We start from the raw sequence: 21443 nt of genomic DNA on the forward strand, positions 1-21443 counted from the left end.
TAAAGTTCTCACTTCTGTGAACCCAGAAAAACCAGAAGACCGCATTCGGTTACATAATCCAGTTTGCTGGCACAGCAACAGCTGAGGTCTGGAAAATCACATTTAAACAACAGTGTCGCCATTTCTCTCAATTAAATTGTGAAAATACTTGTTTCTTCCGATATTCGAGCACCAACCGACATTTGATTTGACATTCAACCGAATTAGAACATGTTCTTTGATTTTGACCCCATTTGGTCTGTTATTTAATTTGTTGCCTCATTTGTCCTTTTACTTTTTTAACTAACAAGACAGACATAACACAAGAGACACACTATCAGTCTGTGATATCAGTCACCTGGAGGTTAAACTCAAAATCTTCCTGCATCATTAGGAAGTACTTTTTTTCTCTTTTTTTTTTATCTCAGCACACATATTCATCCCAGAGTGCTCGTTTCCATAAAATGTCAGCTTCAAGACCTGGTTTGCCTCTTATCCCTGCGATCTTCCACTGCTGAGGGAGATAAGAAGCGCTGTGGCACAGAAAATCGGACTGTGCTGCGATAAGAGCTGTTCAGTGGAGCAGTAGATGAAGGTGAATTGAAAAGTGGCTCCTACAGCACTGTGAATTATTGACTACAAGGATGTAGTTTTGTTGTTAAGTCAGGGAACAATATGCTGCCATATTCCTGAACCAAGTGTGGTGCGCTACACCTCTCAGCATTACAACTCCATGCATGACAATACATCTTTCTCTGCATCAGTCCAACTACACCAGTTTACTCATAATGTAGTAATGTTTGCTCCATACAAGCTGCCTAAAAAATTCAGGGTCTCTTCATAGTGGTTCGCAAAATTCTATCATATATTGTCTGAAAACATTCACTGTGGTTCCAGCGTAATACACAAGTTTCAGAACTGATAAACATTTTAACACCTCTGCTCAATGAATAAAAACAAGTTTAACCTTTCTTTTTCTTCATTTGAAAAACAAGCATACCTGCCAAGTGCTTTTAAATGGACCATAAAATTCCAGAAATAATTAGATTTAAAGCCCAATCAGAATAAAATTGCCTACATCCGGCCCTGATTGGAGGGAATTTTTCATCAGGCTGAGAGGCGTGGTGCAAACTTTTGATGATCCGTTCAATAGGGAAAATACTAGCGTCTAATAACCATGTAAATCAAATCAACTTTATTTGTAGAGCCCTTTAAAAAAGCCACAGCTGATACAGAGTGCTGCACATGGCAGGACAGACCAACAATAAAACAGAGAACAAATAAAAACAGAGCGAGTCTCATGCTGGGTAAAAAACAGTAAATAAAAGTGGGTTTTAAAATAAATTTTAAAAACCACAAAGAACAGATAAAAACAAATAAAACAGAGCAAAGGATGACGTTGAGTTAAAAGCCAGTGAATAAAAATGGGTTTTAAGATTACTTTTAAAACATTTTAAAAATATTCAACCTGATTGTTTCTCTCAAGTTAAAATAAATATATTCCTTCTGTGCAAGTTTGTCCCAGGTGGGGTTACCTTGAGGATGTGTTGATTACAGGAGGGACAGAAACATGGCAGTAAAAAGGTCAGGGACCTTAAAAAAAGTTAAAGATTGATGCCTTGATGGTCGACAAGGTTCTGAGTTGAAAAGATGAGCAATGCCAGAATCCAACCAAACAAGTTAGATAAAAATTATTAAATAATTATATTCCCCACCGAATAGACCCTCCACAGTGGGCGAAAGCTAAATTACTTTAGCATTCATGTGAACATCTAAGTTGGAATCTGTATTCAGAATCATTTAAAATGGGTTGAAGTCATATTGTTTATGAAAACACTGTTAACCAATAATAGATGTAGGTAGTGTAGTTTGCCAATGTGAGAAACATAACAAACAAAATTAACGCATTCAACTCTGGATACTTGTCAATACTGGATGCCTAGGACACATTTCAGTGGTATCTTGTTAGTTGATTTGTTGAGTCTCATTTGTTCAGTCCCATAGAAGTAGTTAGTGAAGTTAAATATTTTCACCTGACCGCCAGTGTGAGCATGAGTAAACAAAACACAGATGGGCGGCGGAAACCCTGGTTGTAACTTAAGTTAATGGAAGACTGACATCCTGCTTGTATTTTTATCAATGACTAAGTGGACGAAAGCTGCAGCTTACTTCCTTCCAGTCTCAAGACTAATGCAGGAAAACTGACGTAAACGCAACCACAGCACAAATCTTTGACACAGAAACTGGGAGGAGGTGTTTGCATCCACACACACGCACACACTTTAGATTCCAGTCCCAGCCGCCAAGTCATGTGTAACAGCTGGTCAAACAGTACAGTGATATAACGGCTTTAGTAGTTGGTTTGAACCGCACGTACACCACTGCAGCTATGACTGGAACTTAACACAAGCTCTTGACACACACACACACACACAATATGGACTACAACCTGGAATGCAGCTGATGACCTTCAGTGGACTGACACACTTACAAGTGCCAGTGGAAACATGTGCACACAGGTTGTAACATTTAACCTACACAAGCACAGACCAATGTCAGAGAGTTCACAAGAGATCAAATGGCACAGTAGGGCTTTGTCATTCTCTCAAGTTGTTATGAAACTTCAATAATGTGCAATTTCAAAATGTGGAATAAAAAAGTATGGAGGATGCATTTAACCAGATATAAATGGTAAATTAAAGGACAGTTGGAAGAAAATAGTTTCAGCAGAGGCTGAGGCATAATTAACAAAAAAGGCTAGCGTTTTAGTCTTTTGCAGTGGAGGGTTGGGCGATTGGCTGAGTACATTGCCAGCTGGTGTTGTGCAGATTTGCACTTTTATTTTGCCAATTCAATAGTCTGCTTCGGAATATTGGCCAAAAGAGCTCCGGCAGTTGAGAAGCACCCAAACATAGTGATCGACTTCTTTTTCTCTATAATCAGCACATCAATTAAACTTGGTAAATGATCAAAATTATTTATCAGTTAGCTAAATTATAAATAGTCAGAGTTCAGCATTATACATAAGTGACAATAAACTGCTCTGACCCGTTTGTCTGAGCTCTACAAATGATAGTGGCTACAAATTAGCTCATGGATGCTTCACAATTATCTTGTAGGTTTTGTCTCCCAACTCTTCAAGTTATGGGGGACGGGAGCTAATCCCAGCTGACACTGGCGACTGGTGGCCAGACGTTCATAGGACTGACACACAGACAATCAATCAATATGAGTGTGATTGGTTGTCTGATTTTATTTGACCATTCTTGATATAAAAATATGAAACAACAACCTGTGCCATATGTTATATAAATAAAAAATATATAGTCAGGGATGACACAATAAACCCCTAAGGCTTATTTCCATTGTGGTCTTTATAGGTTAGGAGACAGGGGACAGTAGCAGCATATCATACATACATACAAACATGTATCATTCATACATATATACATCCATTCATAAAAACACATAAAAACAAATTACAGTTTCAAATATACATGACAAATACAAATTGCCAACAGTCTAAGATTGGTGTCTAAACCATTTTTTCAAGTTTTGTTTAAAACTGCTTATGCTTCTGACTGATTTGAGTGGGCCAGGTAACCTGTTCCAACGAATAGTTCAAACAGAGAAAGGACTCTTTACCCATGTTCTTCTTAACCCTAGGTGATACAAAATCTGTTACGCTTCCCCAAGTGGAATAGCGGTGAACTTCATTCACTCTATTTAAATATTTTTTTAAATAATTGGGTACCTCCCCATAAACACTCCTATGTACCATACATAACTGCATCCAAGATACACAATCCACCTTCAACCATCCCACCTTATCAAAGTGGGATGATTCAAGGTGGGTTCTCATCGGGAGCTCCAAAACAAGTCTGACTAACTTGTTTTGTGAGGTCAGTAGCCTATGCTTCAAATTCATTGTGACACCATTATACCATAAGCCACATGCATAATCAAAATACGGCTGAATTAAGGCTTCTGCCAAAATTACCATTATTTTTTTATCCAGAAAATGTGAAATTCTGGCCAGAAAACAGACTCTGGTTTATTTTGGTGATTGCCTTCTGTGCCTGACATATGCCACTTAAGTTCCAGTCTAACACTCGCATTCACACCTACAAGTGATTTAGAGTCACCTGTTAAGCCCGCCTGCATGTCATTGGACTGTGGGAGGAAGCCGGAGGAAGCAGAGATACCCATGCTACACTACTTAACAGAAAGCCATGTTGGAGGTCATAGTTCAAACCTTGCCTTCTATGGGATTGGAGAACAGTCCTAGTTTGCATTTATTCTGTTGGCAAAGCAAAATACCGTCATGTTATTTCTCAACTGATGAAGATTTATTAAAAGTAACAAGGTTCAACAATCAGGTCACTGTTTGCCCCTTCAGGACTATTATGACCCAAATGGTCCAAAGCAGGTGGGTCAGCTGAGTCGTGTGACAACAAGTGGATTATACAACTCTGATAAAACAGTATGTGATCATTTGCTTATCCTTTGTGACCTATTCAAATAAAAACTCCACAAAGGCAACATATTTTATATTCAAACTGATAACATGATAACACTTGCCAGTAGTGTAATGGATGCAAACCTATTGGCCTACTTGCCAAGCTCTGGTGTCGGAGTTCATGACAGTTTCGGTCGTAGGAAAGATGGTGTTTGTTTCTTGAAAACGGCAGTAAATATAATGACAGCGCGTAGTGATAATACTGGCGTTTTTGTGAATGTTGCCCCATATCTACTTTCATTGTGTCTACTTAACACTAAAAAGCAGTAGGCCTTGGCAACAGCACACAGCCGACTGTTTCAATAAGTCCAGAGCTAAAACCACTCCCTAAACTGCACCGCTCTCATTCTGGCAGAGAGAAGCACAGATCCCAATCCAAGAGTGCAGGGGGGGAATTTGCTTTGACTCGAAGATGTAGTGTTGTTTTCTTTTCTGCCAGTGCTGAAGAATTTATTTTTGCATTGTCTTCAGGTTTGTGCATTCAACCTGCTGTGTTGACACACAAAAACCAAAGACCGCTCTGTTAAAACAGATGGAGTATAACCCTGTCACGCACACCTCTGCCTCCCCGACAAATATCACACATGGCAAACACTGAATATAAAGTAGAACCTGAGAGCTATCCACACTTCAGCTCAGTGTTGGGCTCAAGAATTGGTTGTATTGCGTTTGTCCATATTATTCCTTCTCTTTTCTCTTAAAGTTGTGTGAGATTACACACAACAAAACTCCTGCAGTAGCCTTCCCTAAAGTAAACCAAAGACGCTTTATATGGACCAGAGCTTGGGATCGGTCCACCTGTCCTGAAAGATTTCCGTTTCATTACCATAAGCAGTCACCAGTTGATCCTCGTGTGTCTATCTATATGCTCACAATCACTTGTTAAATGGATTGGCTGATGAAGGTGGTTAACTGTCCAATTTTCAGTGAGTATTTGTCACGTCATCTCAGCAGAATCAATCATGGCTTCCCAGTTGTGATAAGGAGTGCAAAATTTTTTTTTTTTTTGAGAGGATCCAAGGGTTTATTTTTGGCAACATTTCAATGAGACATGTACATCGCGTTCCAAATTATTACGCAAATAGTATTTAAGTGTCATAAAGATTACATTTTTTGATTTTCAATTAAACTCATGGATGGTATTGTGTCTCAGGGCTCTTTGGATCACTGAAATCAATTTCAGACACCTGTGATAATTAGTTTGCGAGGTGAGCCCAATTAAGGAAAAACTACTTAAGAAGGGCGTTCCACATTAAGCAGATGACCATTTCCAAGCAACATGAGAAAGAATAAGGATCTCTCTGCTGCCGAAAAGCGTGAAATAGTTCAATGCCTTGGACAAGGTATGAAAACTTTAGATATTTCGCGAAAACTTAATCGTGATCATCGTACTGTTAAGAGATTTGTGGCTGATTCAGAGCACACACGGGTTTGTGCAGATAAAGGCACAATGAAGAAGGTTTCTGCCAGACAAAAACATCGGATTAAGAGAACAGCTGCTGAAATGCCATTACAAAGTAGCAAACAGATATTTGAAGCTGCTGGTGCCACTGGAGTCCCACGAACATCAAGGTGTAGGGTCCTCCAGAGGCTTGCAGTTATGCATTATTCTATCAGTTATTCTATTCGGCCACCCCTAACCAATGCTCACAAGCAGAAACGGCTGCAGTGGGCCCAGAAATACATGAAGACTAATCGTCAAACAGTCTTGTTCACTGATGAGTGCCGTTCAACCCTGGATGGTCCAGATGGATGGAGTGGTGGATGGTTGGTGGGCGGCCACCATGTCCCAACAAGGCTGCGACGTCAGCAAGGAGGTGGCGGAGTCATGTTTTGGGCTGGAATCATGGGGAGAGAGCTGGTCGGCCCCTTTAGGGTCCCTGAAGGTGTGAAAATGACCTCTGAAAAGTATTTGGAGTTTCTGACTGACCACTTTCTCCCATGGTACAAAAAGAAGAACCGTGCTTTCAGTAACAAAATCATCTTCATGCATGACAATGCACCATCTCATGCTGCAAGGAATACCTCTGCATCATTGGCTGCTATGGGCATAAAATGAGAGAAACTCATGGTGTGGCCCCCATCCTTCCCTGACCTCAACCCTATTGAGAACCTTTGGAGCATCCTCAAGCGAAAGATCTATGAGGGTGGGAGGCAGTTCACATCCTAACAGCAGCTCTGGGAGGCTATTCTGACATCCTGCAAAGAAATTCAAGCAGAAACTCTCCAAACACTCACAAGGTCAATGGATGTAAGAATTGTGAAGCTGCTATCAAATAAGGGGTCCTATGTTAAAATGTAACTTGACTTGTTAAGATGATTTTGATTGAAATAGCTTTTGATTTCGGTAAATATGACCTCCGAATGCTGGAAAATCCAAAAATGAGCATTTTCAGTTCTTAAAAACCTATAAAATGTTATAAAACTCTGTCGTGCGTAATAACATTACATTACATTACATGTCATTTAGCAGACGCTTTTGTCCAAAGCGACTTACAATAAGTGCATTCAACCTGATGGTACTAGACATAGACCATAGGAATCGAGTAAGTACACAACTTTAAGAGCTAACTGTCATTGCTAAGGAGTGCTATATGTTAAAGAAGAAAAGAAGAAGAATTTTTTTTTTTTTTTTTAATATATATATCTGTTAGGCGACCATGACTTAACCGAGGTATTGTTGGAAGAGATAGGTCTTCAGCCTGCGGCGGAAGATGTACAGGCTGTCTGAGGTCCTAATAATGTGGAACAGTGCATTTTAAGTTTTTTATTTTTAAAAAAATACTGTTATCATTGAGAGGTTTGTCCAATCACATTACAATTCATTAAACTAATGGTTGATGACTTAAATTATGCTGACTGTCATTTGCATCGACTATTTAGGAAAATCAGAGAAAAAACTCAGTTGCATAATAATTTGGAACACAGTGTAGAATAAATAGAATAAGAAGAAATATCTCAACTGTTTCATTTTGGTTACTTTTCCCCGTTGACTTGTGAACCGTCAGAAAGTTCAAACTCAGACGAGAATGTTTTGATAGTTTTTCTATGACAAAATGTTGTATTTTTGACAATTTTTAAATAAAGAAAACATACTTTTCAGGATCCAGAGGGTTACACTGAAGCTATTTAGTACATTTACTATCAGTACTTTGTTTTGATCATTTTTTAGGAAGCGCAAGCATTTATTGTTTCAACTCATTTAGCTGAACATTGCGCTGGCAGACAGTAAAGCTTTAGTACCTTAGAAAAACTATTATTACTGAAATGGGTTTAATAAACAGCTGCTGACATTTTCTTTTCTACTGCTGAGACATGAAAAAAAAAAAAAGTGCCATTCTCATCAATCCTCCAGCGAGCCTCTCTTCTCTGTCCTCCACTGATACTGGTTTCATCCTGGCATTATGCAGTTTTGAAGTTAGAAATAGACCTGAGGTTCAGTATTTACTTTCAGTGCCATGGATGAAAGACACCATCTCTCTTTAGTTGACAAAAAAAATGCTTTAAGTATTCAAGAAGATTTCAGGAAGCAGTGAATATCAAACCAACATGCTTGTGATGAAGAGCCTTCATCTTCCCTCTGATGTTTATCTCTGTACCTGAGGAGACGCCATAGTCCATTTGTCTTTACAACGGCACAGTGCAGGCAGCGCAGACGAAGAGCGATTCTCATTAAAAGACGACTTCAGTATAAACACTTTCCATCATCGCTCATCTCTTTGATTTCAGTAAGCACCTCGGCAAGACCTCACATCACAGTTATACCATTAAAAGCTCAGCAGCTCCCCTTAGTTCCATTTAAACAACTTATTTATTTGACAGGGCTGCTCGCAGGGGACCCACCCTCACTGCTTTTAAGTGCCTCACTGAATTTCTGCAACTGTGACATACAGCAAGAAACAGCAGGAAAGTGCATCCACTGCATACTGAGATGGCAAAAACTCTGCAGCTGGCTGCTAAGCAAACTTAAAGAAAATTGTCCCCATGTCTCACACTGTTTTCAGTTTCAACATAATATAAAACAGATCATCTCTTTGAGAGAGTATTCAGACAACATACATAGTGTACTATAGAAATAAAGTCCTGCCATTACAATCTGACGTAAACAAATTTATCAGCAAAATACAGTTAACAAAATTAAGTATGCACATTGCCCCCTTAATACACTTACTTTTTTTGTCTATTTGTGTTAGCATTGCTGATGCCAAGCTTTTTTTAAAATGTAAAACCTAAATTAGTAATTTAGTAACTACAGTTGCCATAAATTATTACCGGAAAAGAAGAGTACAATATTTCTCTACAGATGTGATCTGTTGTGATTTGGCGTTCTATAGAAAATAAAATTAACTTGATCTTCAAGAGGGGCGGGGGGTGCCGTTGGGGGGGCGGGGCGCCCCCTAATATAATGGTAGGGGAAACACTGACTTCAGTTTAGGTTTGTGCATCTTGAAAACATACAGTTTAACCAAAATAACAACCTGTCCACCTACCAGCCTTTTCAGCAGGTTTCAACTGTATTTCTCAGTTTTCCACAGTGAATGGAGGGCTGATATGTAATTACATGATCTAAGAACTGAAGTCGGGTCACTTGGAAGCTTCACATAAAGCTACTAAAGCAAGTTGATCTTTGAGTTAGGACTAATTCTGTTATAGTATTTTTATGAAGCACACAAATGAATTTCAATGGTCAAAATAGTAACGAATACAGCGTGGCTAACGTTGAACCAGAGACTCAACTTCAGCCTTTCTGGTTCATCAGAGCAAAACAATATGACAAAAAAAAAAGAGGTTGGATTAACTGTTCAGATTCAGTTTGTCCTGTCCATTTTTGCTTTAGCCTGAACCGTGGTCTTCACTACAGTCACACAAACTGCAGTAATTAAGACTGCTCACATCGTCTGACCTCCTGGGGGACGCGTGTGTACAAGTCCTGGTTCCACACTTTATTTATGCTCTGCCTTGCTCTGAATGAGCCTATTTGTTTAAAGTAATTTATGAAAACAAGAATAGTCGCTGACCTGTGTACAGCAGTGTTCTCTCTCAGGTGGCAGATACAGCAGGAGTAATCAATCATCATGCAGCATGCAATATATATTTACTGAACACCAAAAAGTCTCAAGTTCTGGAGCAAACAGTCACCTTCACTCGGACTGTTGTTTCTACAAAACTGGGCTACAAAGCTTTAAAACATTCGTAATAACCATGTTTGGAGCCTTCAAATCATTGCAAAAAAGTTCCTGGTTTGTCTTGGGAAGCATTAATGTGAATTTGTGATTATGATTTATTGGAAAATGTCTGAAGCAATAACCTACATCGAAAGTGTTGTGGTAAACAAGTATCCATGTACTCACGGCAGATTTCGACGGTCTCGTCTGAGCCGTCCTCACAGTCCGGCTCCCCATCACAGTGCCAACGCTTCGGGACGCATTGGCCATTGAGGCACACAAAGTCCACCTCCTCACAAGTCTTTTTCACTGGAGTGGGAGAGAAAAAAAAAACAGACACATTCATTATACAGAGAAAGCAAACTGTGTGTTCTTTAATGAAACATCTCACATCAAAGAAATAAGAGAAATAGGAAGAGATGGGGGAAAAAAAAAAGACCAAAGCCATTCTTACACACCTCATGAATATATATCGCAGTTGACCCAACCACATCACCGGGTGAAAAGGTCACATGTTTACAATTTGTTGCCTTCTGGTTAAGCAAAGCCCAAACTGCACATTTGCATTGAAAATGCTTTCAAAGCGATCCTCTTGAGATTTTACTGATGCATTCATCTTCCATCAAAGGAGGAGGAAGACGAAAATCACATCTAACAGATAAAGTCAAATCACAAGTGAAGAAAACTCCCATCTTGACCATGAGGGAGAGAATATCTGTTATGAATTCTTTCTTTTGAAAGTAGATAGAGCAGATGAAGTGTCCAGGTAGGGCTGAAAGATTAGAGAAACATATCCAACTGCCATGTTTTGACCATTATTGCTACTTGAATTTATTTTGTTTCTACTTGAATAAAATCAGATTAAATAATGCTGATGCACATTGTTGAGCTTATCCCAGGTTCCAAAGCAATAGTCAACTACAGAAGACTTAGGCTACGTTTACATGATGACGGTCTGAACAGAAGACAAAAGACGCAAAATCTGTGTCCATATGGTGACGCAAAAGTGTGTGAATTGGATTGTATGCATGCCAGGCGGCATCACTTAAAGCGATAAGAGCATCTTTGGGCATGTGGAAGTTTTCACGCCACACATTTTCATCAGCTTCTCCTTCCACAAAGTTCTCCACCATCCACTAGATCTCCTAGGTCTCGTCCAAAGCCGTCTGGCTCGCCTCCGACCAATTGGTGCATCCAAAATGTGATAGTGAACAGAGAAGGATCTGTGAATTACCTCTAATACTATCTGTACATATCCTGTACATTTGGTGGAAAGTCTCCTTTAAGTTTATTAGAGCTGCCAGAGCAGTTTGAAGGTAGCCTGGGTATACCCAGACTGCCTTGCGCGCTCGAATTTAATTTCAAACCTCCATCCAGTCTGAAAACCACGGCAGTTTCTTAGCCCTGTTTTAGGGATCCAATCACAGAGCGGGGAGGGACGGCAAGACGATGACGCGTACTACTCAGCACTTGGAAGCTTGTAGTTTTCTTACGGATCCAACATGGCTGCTGCAGACGCGAAACTCTCTTTAGCTGTAGATGGTGTTTTAAATAGTTTAGAGCGAAAGTTGAAAGGTCTCTCGGCGGCTCCGCTGTCCCCCGGCTCGTAGCGAGATCACCGGTAGCGCCGGTGATTAGCGCTGCACCGCCGGTGATCTCGCTACGAGCCGGGGGACAGCGGAGCCGCCGAGAGACCCGAAGCAGCTTGTTTATTGCCCATCAAATCAGTGGATGTGTGTGGCTGAAGGACATGTGTTTTTAAGCCACAAAAACGCCGTCACTGTCTAAACGAAAGGCACTTCAGATAAAACATTTTGACGTTTTTACCAACAAGCGTCCTCGTGTAAACGGGGCCTAAAGATGCATTTACATTCAGGGCTCAACAATATGGGTTGCCCAATTGCCCAGGGTCAAGTAAAATGTCATGTTGGATGAATAAAAATAGCAACATACTGGCCTGATTGAGCTAGTCGGAAAAAAAATAAAGATTGCTCTTTCCAGAGCTGATAGTTTAAGTCCCTAAGAAGGGAACCTTTTTAGTTCCTTCTCCTTCTGAGATTTGCACAGTCACAGTACGGGGCGGGCATTCGTGGGAAATGCCAACATCTATGAGCTGATGCACAAGCAAACCATTCAAGTATCATAGAAGCAGGACTATAGTTATGTGGTCCCGGTCAGAAGATACTTACTACTACAATCACTACATTCCAGACTGTTTCCAGCCTCATTTTATATGTTCAAAATGACAAAGAGCTGTGAACAGTAAGCCAAGAATTTTTCCCTTCTCAGATTCGGTTCATTTTTAGAGTCATAAAAAGAAGCTATTTTTACTTTTTGAAAAAAAAAACCTGTTTGTTGTTGCAGAAAAGTATTTTTTTCTGCTTTCCCATCTTGTCCATCATCTTGTGACTCTTGAGATTTGTCTTGTGTCCCATTGGGAGGTGGCCAAACCCAAGGTCGGCAAACTTTGCCTTAATGATACTATCAACATGTACTTAAGCAGCTTAAGCGAACACTAAAGTTAGCTTAGAGCTTAGTGCTTAAGAGTTTCACAGTAGATTGTGATAACTGTTCACCAGCCATCGGCCATTTAGATTCAACTACTGAGCAACCTACTGCATGAGCTTCCTGTCTGAAATAAACAGCCACAAGTTTGATGTTGTTCAGCCTACTCGAAAGACGTACTCCAGGTGAGTAAATGGACCAAGCAACAGTATACTGTGAGGAATAAAACAGCCTTCAACTAAAGCTTTTACCTCCTGCAGGTTATCAAGACTCTATAAATTATGCACTCTGTAATTAGAATCAAGGCTTTTGCAATTTGAATAAGAATTTGCAACTGCAAATTTTGATATAAAACAATGAATCATTTAACTCCATTTCCAGGTTATGTTGCCCTTGTGCAAAATTTAAACGGAACAGGGAAAAGAAAAGAGGTCAGGAAGAAATTAACAAACTGAACAAAATAAATAAAAAAGTTTAGTAATGCCAACTTAAGAAACGGTTCCTGATGGTGCGTCAGATTTTCTTTCAAGATGCTTGAGGCTTTTCAATACTGTCTATAACACAACACAGCCCCCTCTACTCTAAGCACCTCCATGTCCATGCAGGGCTCGAGTGTCTCCTTGAGGCCTTTCCTCATTCTGACCAGAATACAAATATGCACCCAAAAACAACCAAGTCCAATTTGAGCCCCGACAGCAGCAAGTCGCAGGGGGCCTCATTATCAACCTTCTTTTATGAATTAATGTTAGATTCTCATCTTTCACACGTCTCAGTTCTTTCTGGGTTGAAAGTCAAAGCAGCTCTGATCTCCCACTGACTCCGTCACAGACGGAGAATAAACTGCAACAAAATGTCAGCAGCTGTGAGTGGCTGGATGGGTGAAACAGATTATAAACAGAGAAGATTACAATCTGTTTTAGTCCATTTTGCTGCAAATTCTTAAACATGGACGCTTCACAATCATCTTCAACCTGGCAACACAGAAGGTTTATATAAGAGCCTGACACAGTATATTGGTTGACTGATATTATCGGCAGCTATTAGCCTATTGGTATAGGTGTATATGCTGTCCAGTATGTGCAGTTATGGAAACTTTTTTAAAACAATATAAAATTAAAAAATGCCGATTGGCATGATTTAGAAATGTTGTTAGCTATTCATTTTTATTTTTTTTATTTTTAAATAGCGAACAATAGACTGTTTATTTAGCTATTCATTTTCTCAGTTATTTATAGAATTGTCTGACAATGTAATACACTGTTTGTATAATGTAGAATAATGTATAACAATGTTAAAATTTATAGTTAAATAGAGTAGAGAAAGTTGCTCTCTGGGTACATTTACAGAGTGGATGTAAAATATTTGCACAATCCACATGAAAAAAGGTCAATTTAATTCCAGCTCAAAATGGATCAATGTATCGGCCACCATATCTGTTATGGGTTTCCCTCTCTAAAATCGATATCAGCATGAGTCCAATATCGGTTGGGTTCTTGTCTATACAATTAGCACAGCTTCAAGTGGGCATTTAAGATTAGTAACACCAATTCAGTATCTGACAAAATTCTCCCCTTCTCTTCCAGAGTTATGGCGTTCAATAATAGCCAGAAAAATGTTGCTTTCAGACCATTATGTCACAGTGAAGTTGACCTCGACCTTTTGGATAGAAAATAAGCTAAGGCAGATGTGACTTGTGAGGCTACAGCGACTTTGGGCACTGACAACCAAAATCTAACTAGTTCAGTCTAAGACTAAGTGGATGTTTAAGCTCCACTGAAATAACTGTTGAAAATGTACATTATACTGAACTCGTCCGGTTTCCAACATCCAATAATTTCTGGAAGGAAACCCTGTATATTTATATCTGAGGGGGTCTTCTGGTAATCAGGATTTTTTTCCTCATATGGCCCTGCAGTATGATCAGCTGTGTATTTTCTTCCTTTTCTCACTCATTTCCTTTACTTGTTCTTTCCTCCCTCCCAGTCTCACATGACCCAGATAGATGAGGGACATAAGAAAATGGAGAAAGATCTGAAATATATTAGACCAACACACACATACACACAGACTTCTGTCGTATCCAGATTTAGCTCTGCTCTATCTGCTACCTTCCCATCACCAGGTCATTCTGTCCCAAGGGATGCTGGGAAGTCTCCTGGTGGGACCAAGTTTACAAGGTGGATTCTGAATGGCATGTGACATCTGTGTGTAAAAAAAAAAAGAAGTGCCATGCATCCTATATCTTCTATGGGCACTGAAGCAATGAACAAGTGTAGAACAGACTATTGAATAATTTCTTGCGGTGAGTATTTGTGGAATACAAAAGACACTCAGTTATTCTTAGCTAACAAGATGATACTCAGGAGGTCATATTGAAAGTCCACAAGAGCATCTAACAGATAAAGACAGCATTCATATATAAAACAGCTTGCCTGGAGCAAGGATCACAGCGCAAATTTGAACTATACAGACATATGCGATATGGTCTGGTTCCATATCACATTTAAAAACATATAGATATATTTTTTATATTGATATATCGCCCAGCCCTAACGTGAAGCAGATTATCTCATGGTAAAGCCTTTTGTTTGCCGTTTGTGAAATTCCTTCCTGCAATTTTTTTTCTTCTTTAACAGATTTGTATTCTTTTTTTGACTTAAAGCAAAGCTGGAAGGTGGTAAGGGACGTAAACATTTAAATACCCTACTCCGTGGTGCTCCATCAACTGCAGAGAGAAAATAAACTGCAATCACCAATGCTACCGATGTAAAAAGTTAATCAGGCACCCTGCGTGCTGACCTTTTAAAATACAAGTCAGACTCCTTTTCCACCTTCATTTACATATTGTTCACTTTGGCAGGAAACCATGTTCAATTGTAACCAAGATGGATTGTCATCACTTCGCCCACACTCCATCAAAGGCCACATTAACAGTGTAAATACAATTCATTTCCCAGCCCACATACAGCACAGCAGCAATGGAAATGGCAACTGATCCACACAGAAACAATGGCACAGTGACATATTACATTTACATTTTAAATTTACATTTAGTCATTTAGCAGACGCTTTTATCCAAAGCGACTTACAGGAAGAGTAAAAGCAAACAATCAAGGTATAGTGCAATAATAATTTTATTGTTAAATCTTGAGAACAGGCGAGAAAATGCATTTACAATGAAAGCTACACTGCAAAAAAAGGATGTCTAAAAACAAGATCAAAAAACACAAGATAAAGTAAAGCTGCAATCAGCGATGAACTGGCCCGAGCAGAGTGCACTGCAAATTATTTGTTTCTTACCAAGATATAAAAAACTTTAGATTTAGAAGTGTTACATAATTCATCTTGGTTTAAGAGTTCCTTTCTTATTTTAAGCATTTAACATGCTTATTTCTAGATTTAACAATCTTAATTTATAAATCTTGTCAAGTGAAATTATCTGTCCATGCAGCAAGATAATTTCCCTCAGACTTAGTGTTTTTATCTTGTTTTTAGACACCTTTTTTGCAATGTAAAAACGGGACAATTCTAGTGTTAGAATATTTCTATTACTATGAAGAGAATGACCATGAAAAGACTTACTTCCCAGGCCCCCCCTGCCATTGGCTCCTACTGAAGTTGTAAAGATAAAAAAATATATATTTATAGTTTCATTTTTAGGCTCTAGTGATTTCCTAAAACCACAAGGCAAGGAAACTATATGCTAGTTTAATCAAACAAATAGTGCAATTGATTGGGACTATTTTAAGTTGTGGATAAATAAACACTTCTATTATCAAGTATAAAGAGCAGCAGGACTGTTTGTGTGTGTGTTCATGGTAATACAATAATTTGTCACCCAGTATAACAGTATGGCTCATTGATGTGTTTTAGCTCTATGGCACAGAGCATGACAATATATCAGGCTTTCATTTAGATCTGTTGACATTAAGAAAAAAATAAATATCAACTTCTTGAAAGGGTATCCATAAATCGCGTATGTGGCATGTCTATTCCGTGATAGAAAAAAAAGAAACCATGTTTCAGTGGCTATGACGGGTCTGATAACCTGACCGTTTTATATCCTGTCTAAAGTTCAGACTGTAATCACTGTGTTACCATGAGCTACACTCAAACAATCTACCTCAGTACGCAATTATTAATTGGCTGACATTGCTAAACTCAACACAAACAAAATCCCTTTCAAGTTGCCTGTTGTTCCATTTGTTTTCCCATTTGTATACGTGTCCAGTGGTCTCAGTGTTCTCTGTGCTCTCAGTATGTGCGAGTTGTGGGACAGCGGTCTGTTTAGCATCTTACCACAGGAGTTCTCGTCACTGCCGTCTGTGCAGTCCTCGTCTCCGTCACACTGCCAGACAGATGGGATGCAGCGGCCGTTCCCACACTGAAACTGGCTGGCCTCACATTCTGTCTTAGTACCTACAGAGAAGACAGACACAGATAGGGTGTTAAGAAAACTGAATTTATAGTCCCAAATGTTTGTTTAGATTATTTTGCTTTTTGTTTTGTCCTAGCAAGACTCCCTGTGGTGCTCCAATTTCACACTAATTGTTTTAAAGAGAACTGCCAGGCAACACTGCTCCTCTGGAGATGCACCAGCTCCACAAAAACCTTCCTTAGATAATAACATGAATCTGAACTGAAGATAGAAGTGACATCAATATTTCAGTGGAGAACTAAAACTTGGTGTGGCTAAAAATGTCTGCTGGGTAACATCTGTTGAACAGTCATCTAAAAAAGGACATCAGACAGAGAAAAACTGATTTAACGGAATGACAATTCTTCCCAAATATTCAAAACCACATGTCCAGCTTTTAACTTGATGGAATGATGATAGGGCTAATAGATTAGTAAGGTACCAACAATAACTTAACCCCTTTTTGGTTTTGAACTACTGTTTAGATAAAATAAAACATTAAAATATGTCCCATCAGGCTCTTGGATCTTCCACTGGGCAATTTACCATTTTCTGCTGTTATAGACCCAACAACTGGCTGGTTAATCTGCTAAGTGTTTGGCAGACACATTGCTATTGATTGATTACTATTCAACCACTGACTCTTCATAGCATTTCTTACAATAGGCCAGAGACACCAAATTGATTTTTCGTTCTGTCTAGGAATACAGTGAACTGTGGTGTCAAAAGCTGCATGAAAGGTCCAGAAGCACAGAGATAGAATCTGAATCAGTAATAAGCAGAGGATCATTTACCACTTTATTAAGTCTTGTTTCAGTAAAGTACCAGGCCTTAAGAGCAGATTGAAAAGATTCAAAAAGATTACTTTTAAATGTGGACCTTTCTAATTCTTTTCAAAAGATTGTAAGGTCAAAGACTGGCTGACAATTGGTTTCTTTAGTAGAGGTTTACAGACAGTGGACTTAAATCTGGTCAAGACGGTACCAATATTCATCGTTCTCCAGATAGCCGTCTTTCAAAGGTTTAGTCAGTTGGGGGCAAGGAGGTCGGTAGTTGGTTTAGAAGCAAACAACAGTTTTTTTTTTAGTTTTTTTAGAGAGATAGTCTCAAAATGTGCAAGAACAGAGACTGATGCAACATGAATATCAGCTAACGCAACCCCCCCACAATGTATTTACATTATTTAAGGTTTTCATATCAAACATGCATGAAAAATAAAATTATATTGGTGTGATATCCAAGTTAGAATCTGATCCAGACCTTATTCTGTTATTATCCTAGTGATTATTTTGCAGATAAACCTGGTAACCCATGCAACCTAAAAAAGATGAATTGTTCTCGTTAGTTTGTTTTTCTGTTACGATCTTACTGCACACAAATACGTTTTATCCCAAGACCGTTGGAGAAATTATAGCCCTGAGGAACACACACAGACAATATAAAGATGTAACGAATACGGTGAAAAGTTTTAATCGAAATCTGATCCTATTCAGGACCTAAAAATCAAGTCTAATCAATTCCTGGATTCTGAGCATCGCAACATCCTAAATTCTGTTTTTCGGGACTCCAATGTGCATTTCATGGGTGTGTTATAGCAATTTTGTGGATTGCACTAAGTTAATGGGTGAGCTGGCCAAAGACAAAGCACTCAATACTCTCTTCAGCAAGTTTTATTAGCACATTCGTATTCCATACACTGCACAATCCCGAATGGCTGTTTTACAGTACAACAAAGCCCCATACACCACTCGACTTATGACTGTTGCACTTTCCAGCATTAACTATTAAGCAAGAGGCAAAGTGGCCCTAATCTTCCTTCCCTGTACGTCACATCAGGACAGACCCCACTTATCTACACGTTCCCCTCTCACATGGTGTTATCAGAGTTGAGTTCACAGTTTGAGTTCCCACAAGGCCTTGTGTCTTGAATATCAAGTAGGTCACCACCTACTTCATGTCCCACCATGACCGGAAACACCAAATTTCCTCCACAGGTGGTAGGGATGATAGTTAAATTCTGTGTCAAATTGAGAGAAAAACAACTTGTGAGGGGCACAGTGGGGAGACAGCCTCAATGTTTTAGACCAGGCTATCAGTCAGACTCCAGAGAGCCTGCTAGGTGTCCATATTTGATCACCTGAAAAGTGCCAGACTGATGTAAAAACCTGTCCTGATTCCTGATTAGTGCCTATTCTAGTAAGATGACCACTGTTAAGCAGGTCAAGGTGAAACCAGAAAGGCCAGTTACAATCCAGTCAAAATCCATAATTACTGCAGTAACAAGCCAGCCACTGGTTCAGTAAGTTAGCCTACTGCACAAAACATTAAGCCTCAACAGATAAGGGACCACAGATTATCTGTATTGGAACCTCTGGTGCCAGGCAGTCAGTAAACAGGGCTGATAATGCAGGCCAACAGGAGCACTAACAGGGTGGCAAGGGTCAATAACCAGTTTGCAGTTGGGATAGGGGACAGTAAAGCAGGGCACAGATTAGGGATGGGCATCGATTTTCGAATAATCATTAAATCATAAAAAAATCAAATAGTTCATATCGAGAATAAAAAAAGTTGTATTACTGGTGCCTTTCGCACGGGGGCAGCGTAGTATTTGATGACACAGTGTGGCGGGCTGGATGCCAAGCTGTAGAAGAAGAAACAAACCAACTTTGCTCCCGTCTTCATCCCATCTCTTCATCATGTGGACATGCTGATCTTTCTAAATAAAAACATGGAATAGGCTGCAGTCTTGAACTATTGCTCGGATTATGAAGACAGGCATGTTAAAAATGTTCACGTCAGCAATGCTGTCTCAGGTATGTTCAGTAAAACGTGTTCAAAATGAATATTGTTGCTTGAAGTCACTGCAGTATGTGTTCATGGTTTGTTGTGATGGTGTTATTATTGTGATTTATGAAAGGATAAACCCGGTCCCGCACAAGCACCTTTTGTATTGTTATTACTGTACAGTAGGCCTATGTGAGAAAGACATGCGTTCGGCTGTGCCTTTGGCAAATATCTCATGCTTTTGTTAACTTTTTTTATGCCTGGACAGTGAAGGCTATGTTGCATACTGAGTTTTAATGTGTCAGGATGATTCCCGCTGTCCTGTGCAAGAGAATTGCTTTAGAGGCGTCAGCACACTTAATAATAAAATCCTGTGTGTTTAATGTTTAATGGGATTGTAACAGTTCTAGAAAATGTTGTGCTGTGAATTACATCACTGTCAAAATAAAAAGACAGTTCTGAAAAATCACAGATCTCTTTGTCATTCCCGCAGCAGCGGGTAGGGGGTGGAGGGGTGTTATTATCGAATATTAAATGATTAGTACCCCAAGATTATCGAATAGTACTTTTGCCTGAAATGCACATCCTAGCACAGATCTGGTTGCTTACTGTTGCAAGTCTTTCCATGGTGCTAAACAGGGATAAACTCTGCATTATCTGCAGACGAGGCTATACTTGTGCTATCGCTAATAGGCCTGCTATCAAGCCTGTGGCAAAAGCAAATTGGAGTGACCGTGACATTTAAGGAAAACATAAGCAGCGATGAGATGTTCTAGATGGACAAATTTCTCTGGAACAGGCACCCTATTTTTAAAGGTGGAACTGTTAAAACAATCAGTTTTCAAGGTTGCATTCAAAAATAAAAACTCGCAAGTCTATCATTATATGGACAGCACAGATAGAGTAACAAAGTAAATAAGTCGAGGAGTAAAGAATAAGGAGAGTTATAAGATTCAAACTGAAAATTGAGGAGGAAGAAATACTCGTCAGCTATAGTCCATCACATGGAAATCCCAATATGCATCACAGTGACGAAGCAGCATCAAAGCGCTGAATGGAATTTGGATTCAATAAGACTGAAAGAATGTTCTTATGTGCTGTTAAAGGAAGTGAAATTACAGAAGGAACAAAACTGCAGTCTGTCATACTGGAGGTAGTGACGGCTTCAGGTCCTAAAATAAAACTGTCTGACCTTGACAACTGTTTTAGTCTGGACTTTGTGTCTGCCCAGGTGGGTAAATGGAGCACACAGTGATGATAGAAGCCCAGGAGAGGTCGCAGATGGAGCTAAAACGCTGTACCACTGAGAGGTCAACCACTTTTTCACAAGTTTCCCTGTTAAAACTGTTAGTCTTTGGCAAAATGGCAGTAAATTAAAAGTAAAAGACGTTTTTAATCGGAATTGTATTCTTCTCAGGATGGAAAAAGCCTCTAAAAACTGCACTTAGTCACTGAAACACCATTATGAAGGAACTGTTTAAAGTGGGTCAGCAGCTCCTTAAGGGAGAGAAACATTCCCTTTTGATTTGATTTGAACCTGAAGAGCTTCAGGCCTTTAAATGAAGCAGCAACACACAACTGCAGACCTGCATGAATGAAATTGTGTCCAAGTTATAAAATCTATGGTTGTACAGACATTGTAGCTTTGGCCAGTTAGGAACCTTCAGGCAAGGAGAATTAATCCTAAATGATAAAATCAATCAATAAACAAAATTCTTCAATAGGTCAAGTGTAAACAAACATTCTCGGATTTCAGCTCTGCAAATTGACAACTTTATGCATAAACATAATATGTTGTGTTTTGGAATAAGGCTTGGCAATATGGACCAAAAGTCATATCCCGATATATTTAGGCTGAATATTGATATACGATATATATCCCGATATTTTTTATCACAAAGTGAAAGCAAATGTTTAGTTAAAGTCAAACATGACATGTCACAAGTAGTTTTATTAAAACAGATTATTTATGTGAATATAATTACTGTATAACAGGAGTACCTTTTTAAAAATAAAAAAAATAAAAAAAATCAAAGCTCCATAAAGTGCACATTTAAATATAGAAATATCTTAA

At 39.1% G+C, this 21443-nt stretch overlaps 1 protein-coding gene across 1 annotated transcript in view; it reads right to left on the reverse strand.

Annotated features, from left to right (window-relative positions):
* vldlr (very low density lipoprotein receptor) overlaps window positions 1-21443 on the reverse strand; it is an 83279-nt gene that overhangs the window by 52174 nt on the left and 9662 nt on the right. The window contains 2 exon segments of the mRNA XM_059357589.1: window positions 9850-9972; window positions 16468-16587. Coding sequence (XP_059213572.1) covers window positions 9850-9972; window positions 16468-16587 — 243 coding nt within the window.

Source organism: Centropristis striata, chromosome 19 (genome assembly GCF_030273125.1).
Source record: "Centropristis striata isolate RG_2023a ecotype Rhode Island chromosome 19, C.striata_1.0, whole genome shotgun sequence".
Classification (NCBI taxonomy): domain Eukaryota; kingdom Metazoa; phylum Chordata; class Actinopteri; order Perciformes; family Serranidae; genus Centropristis; species Centropristis striata.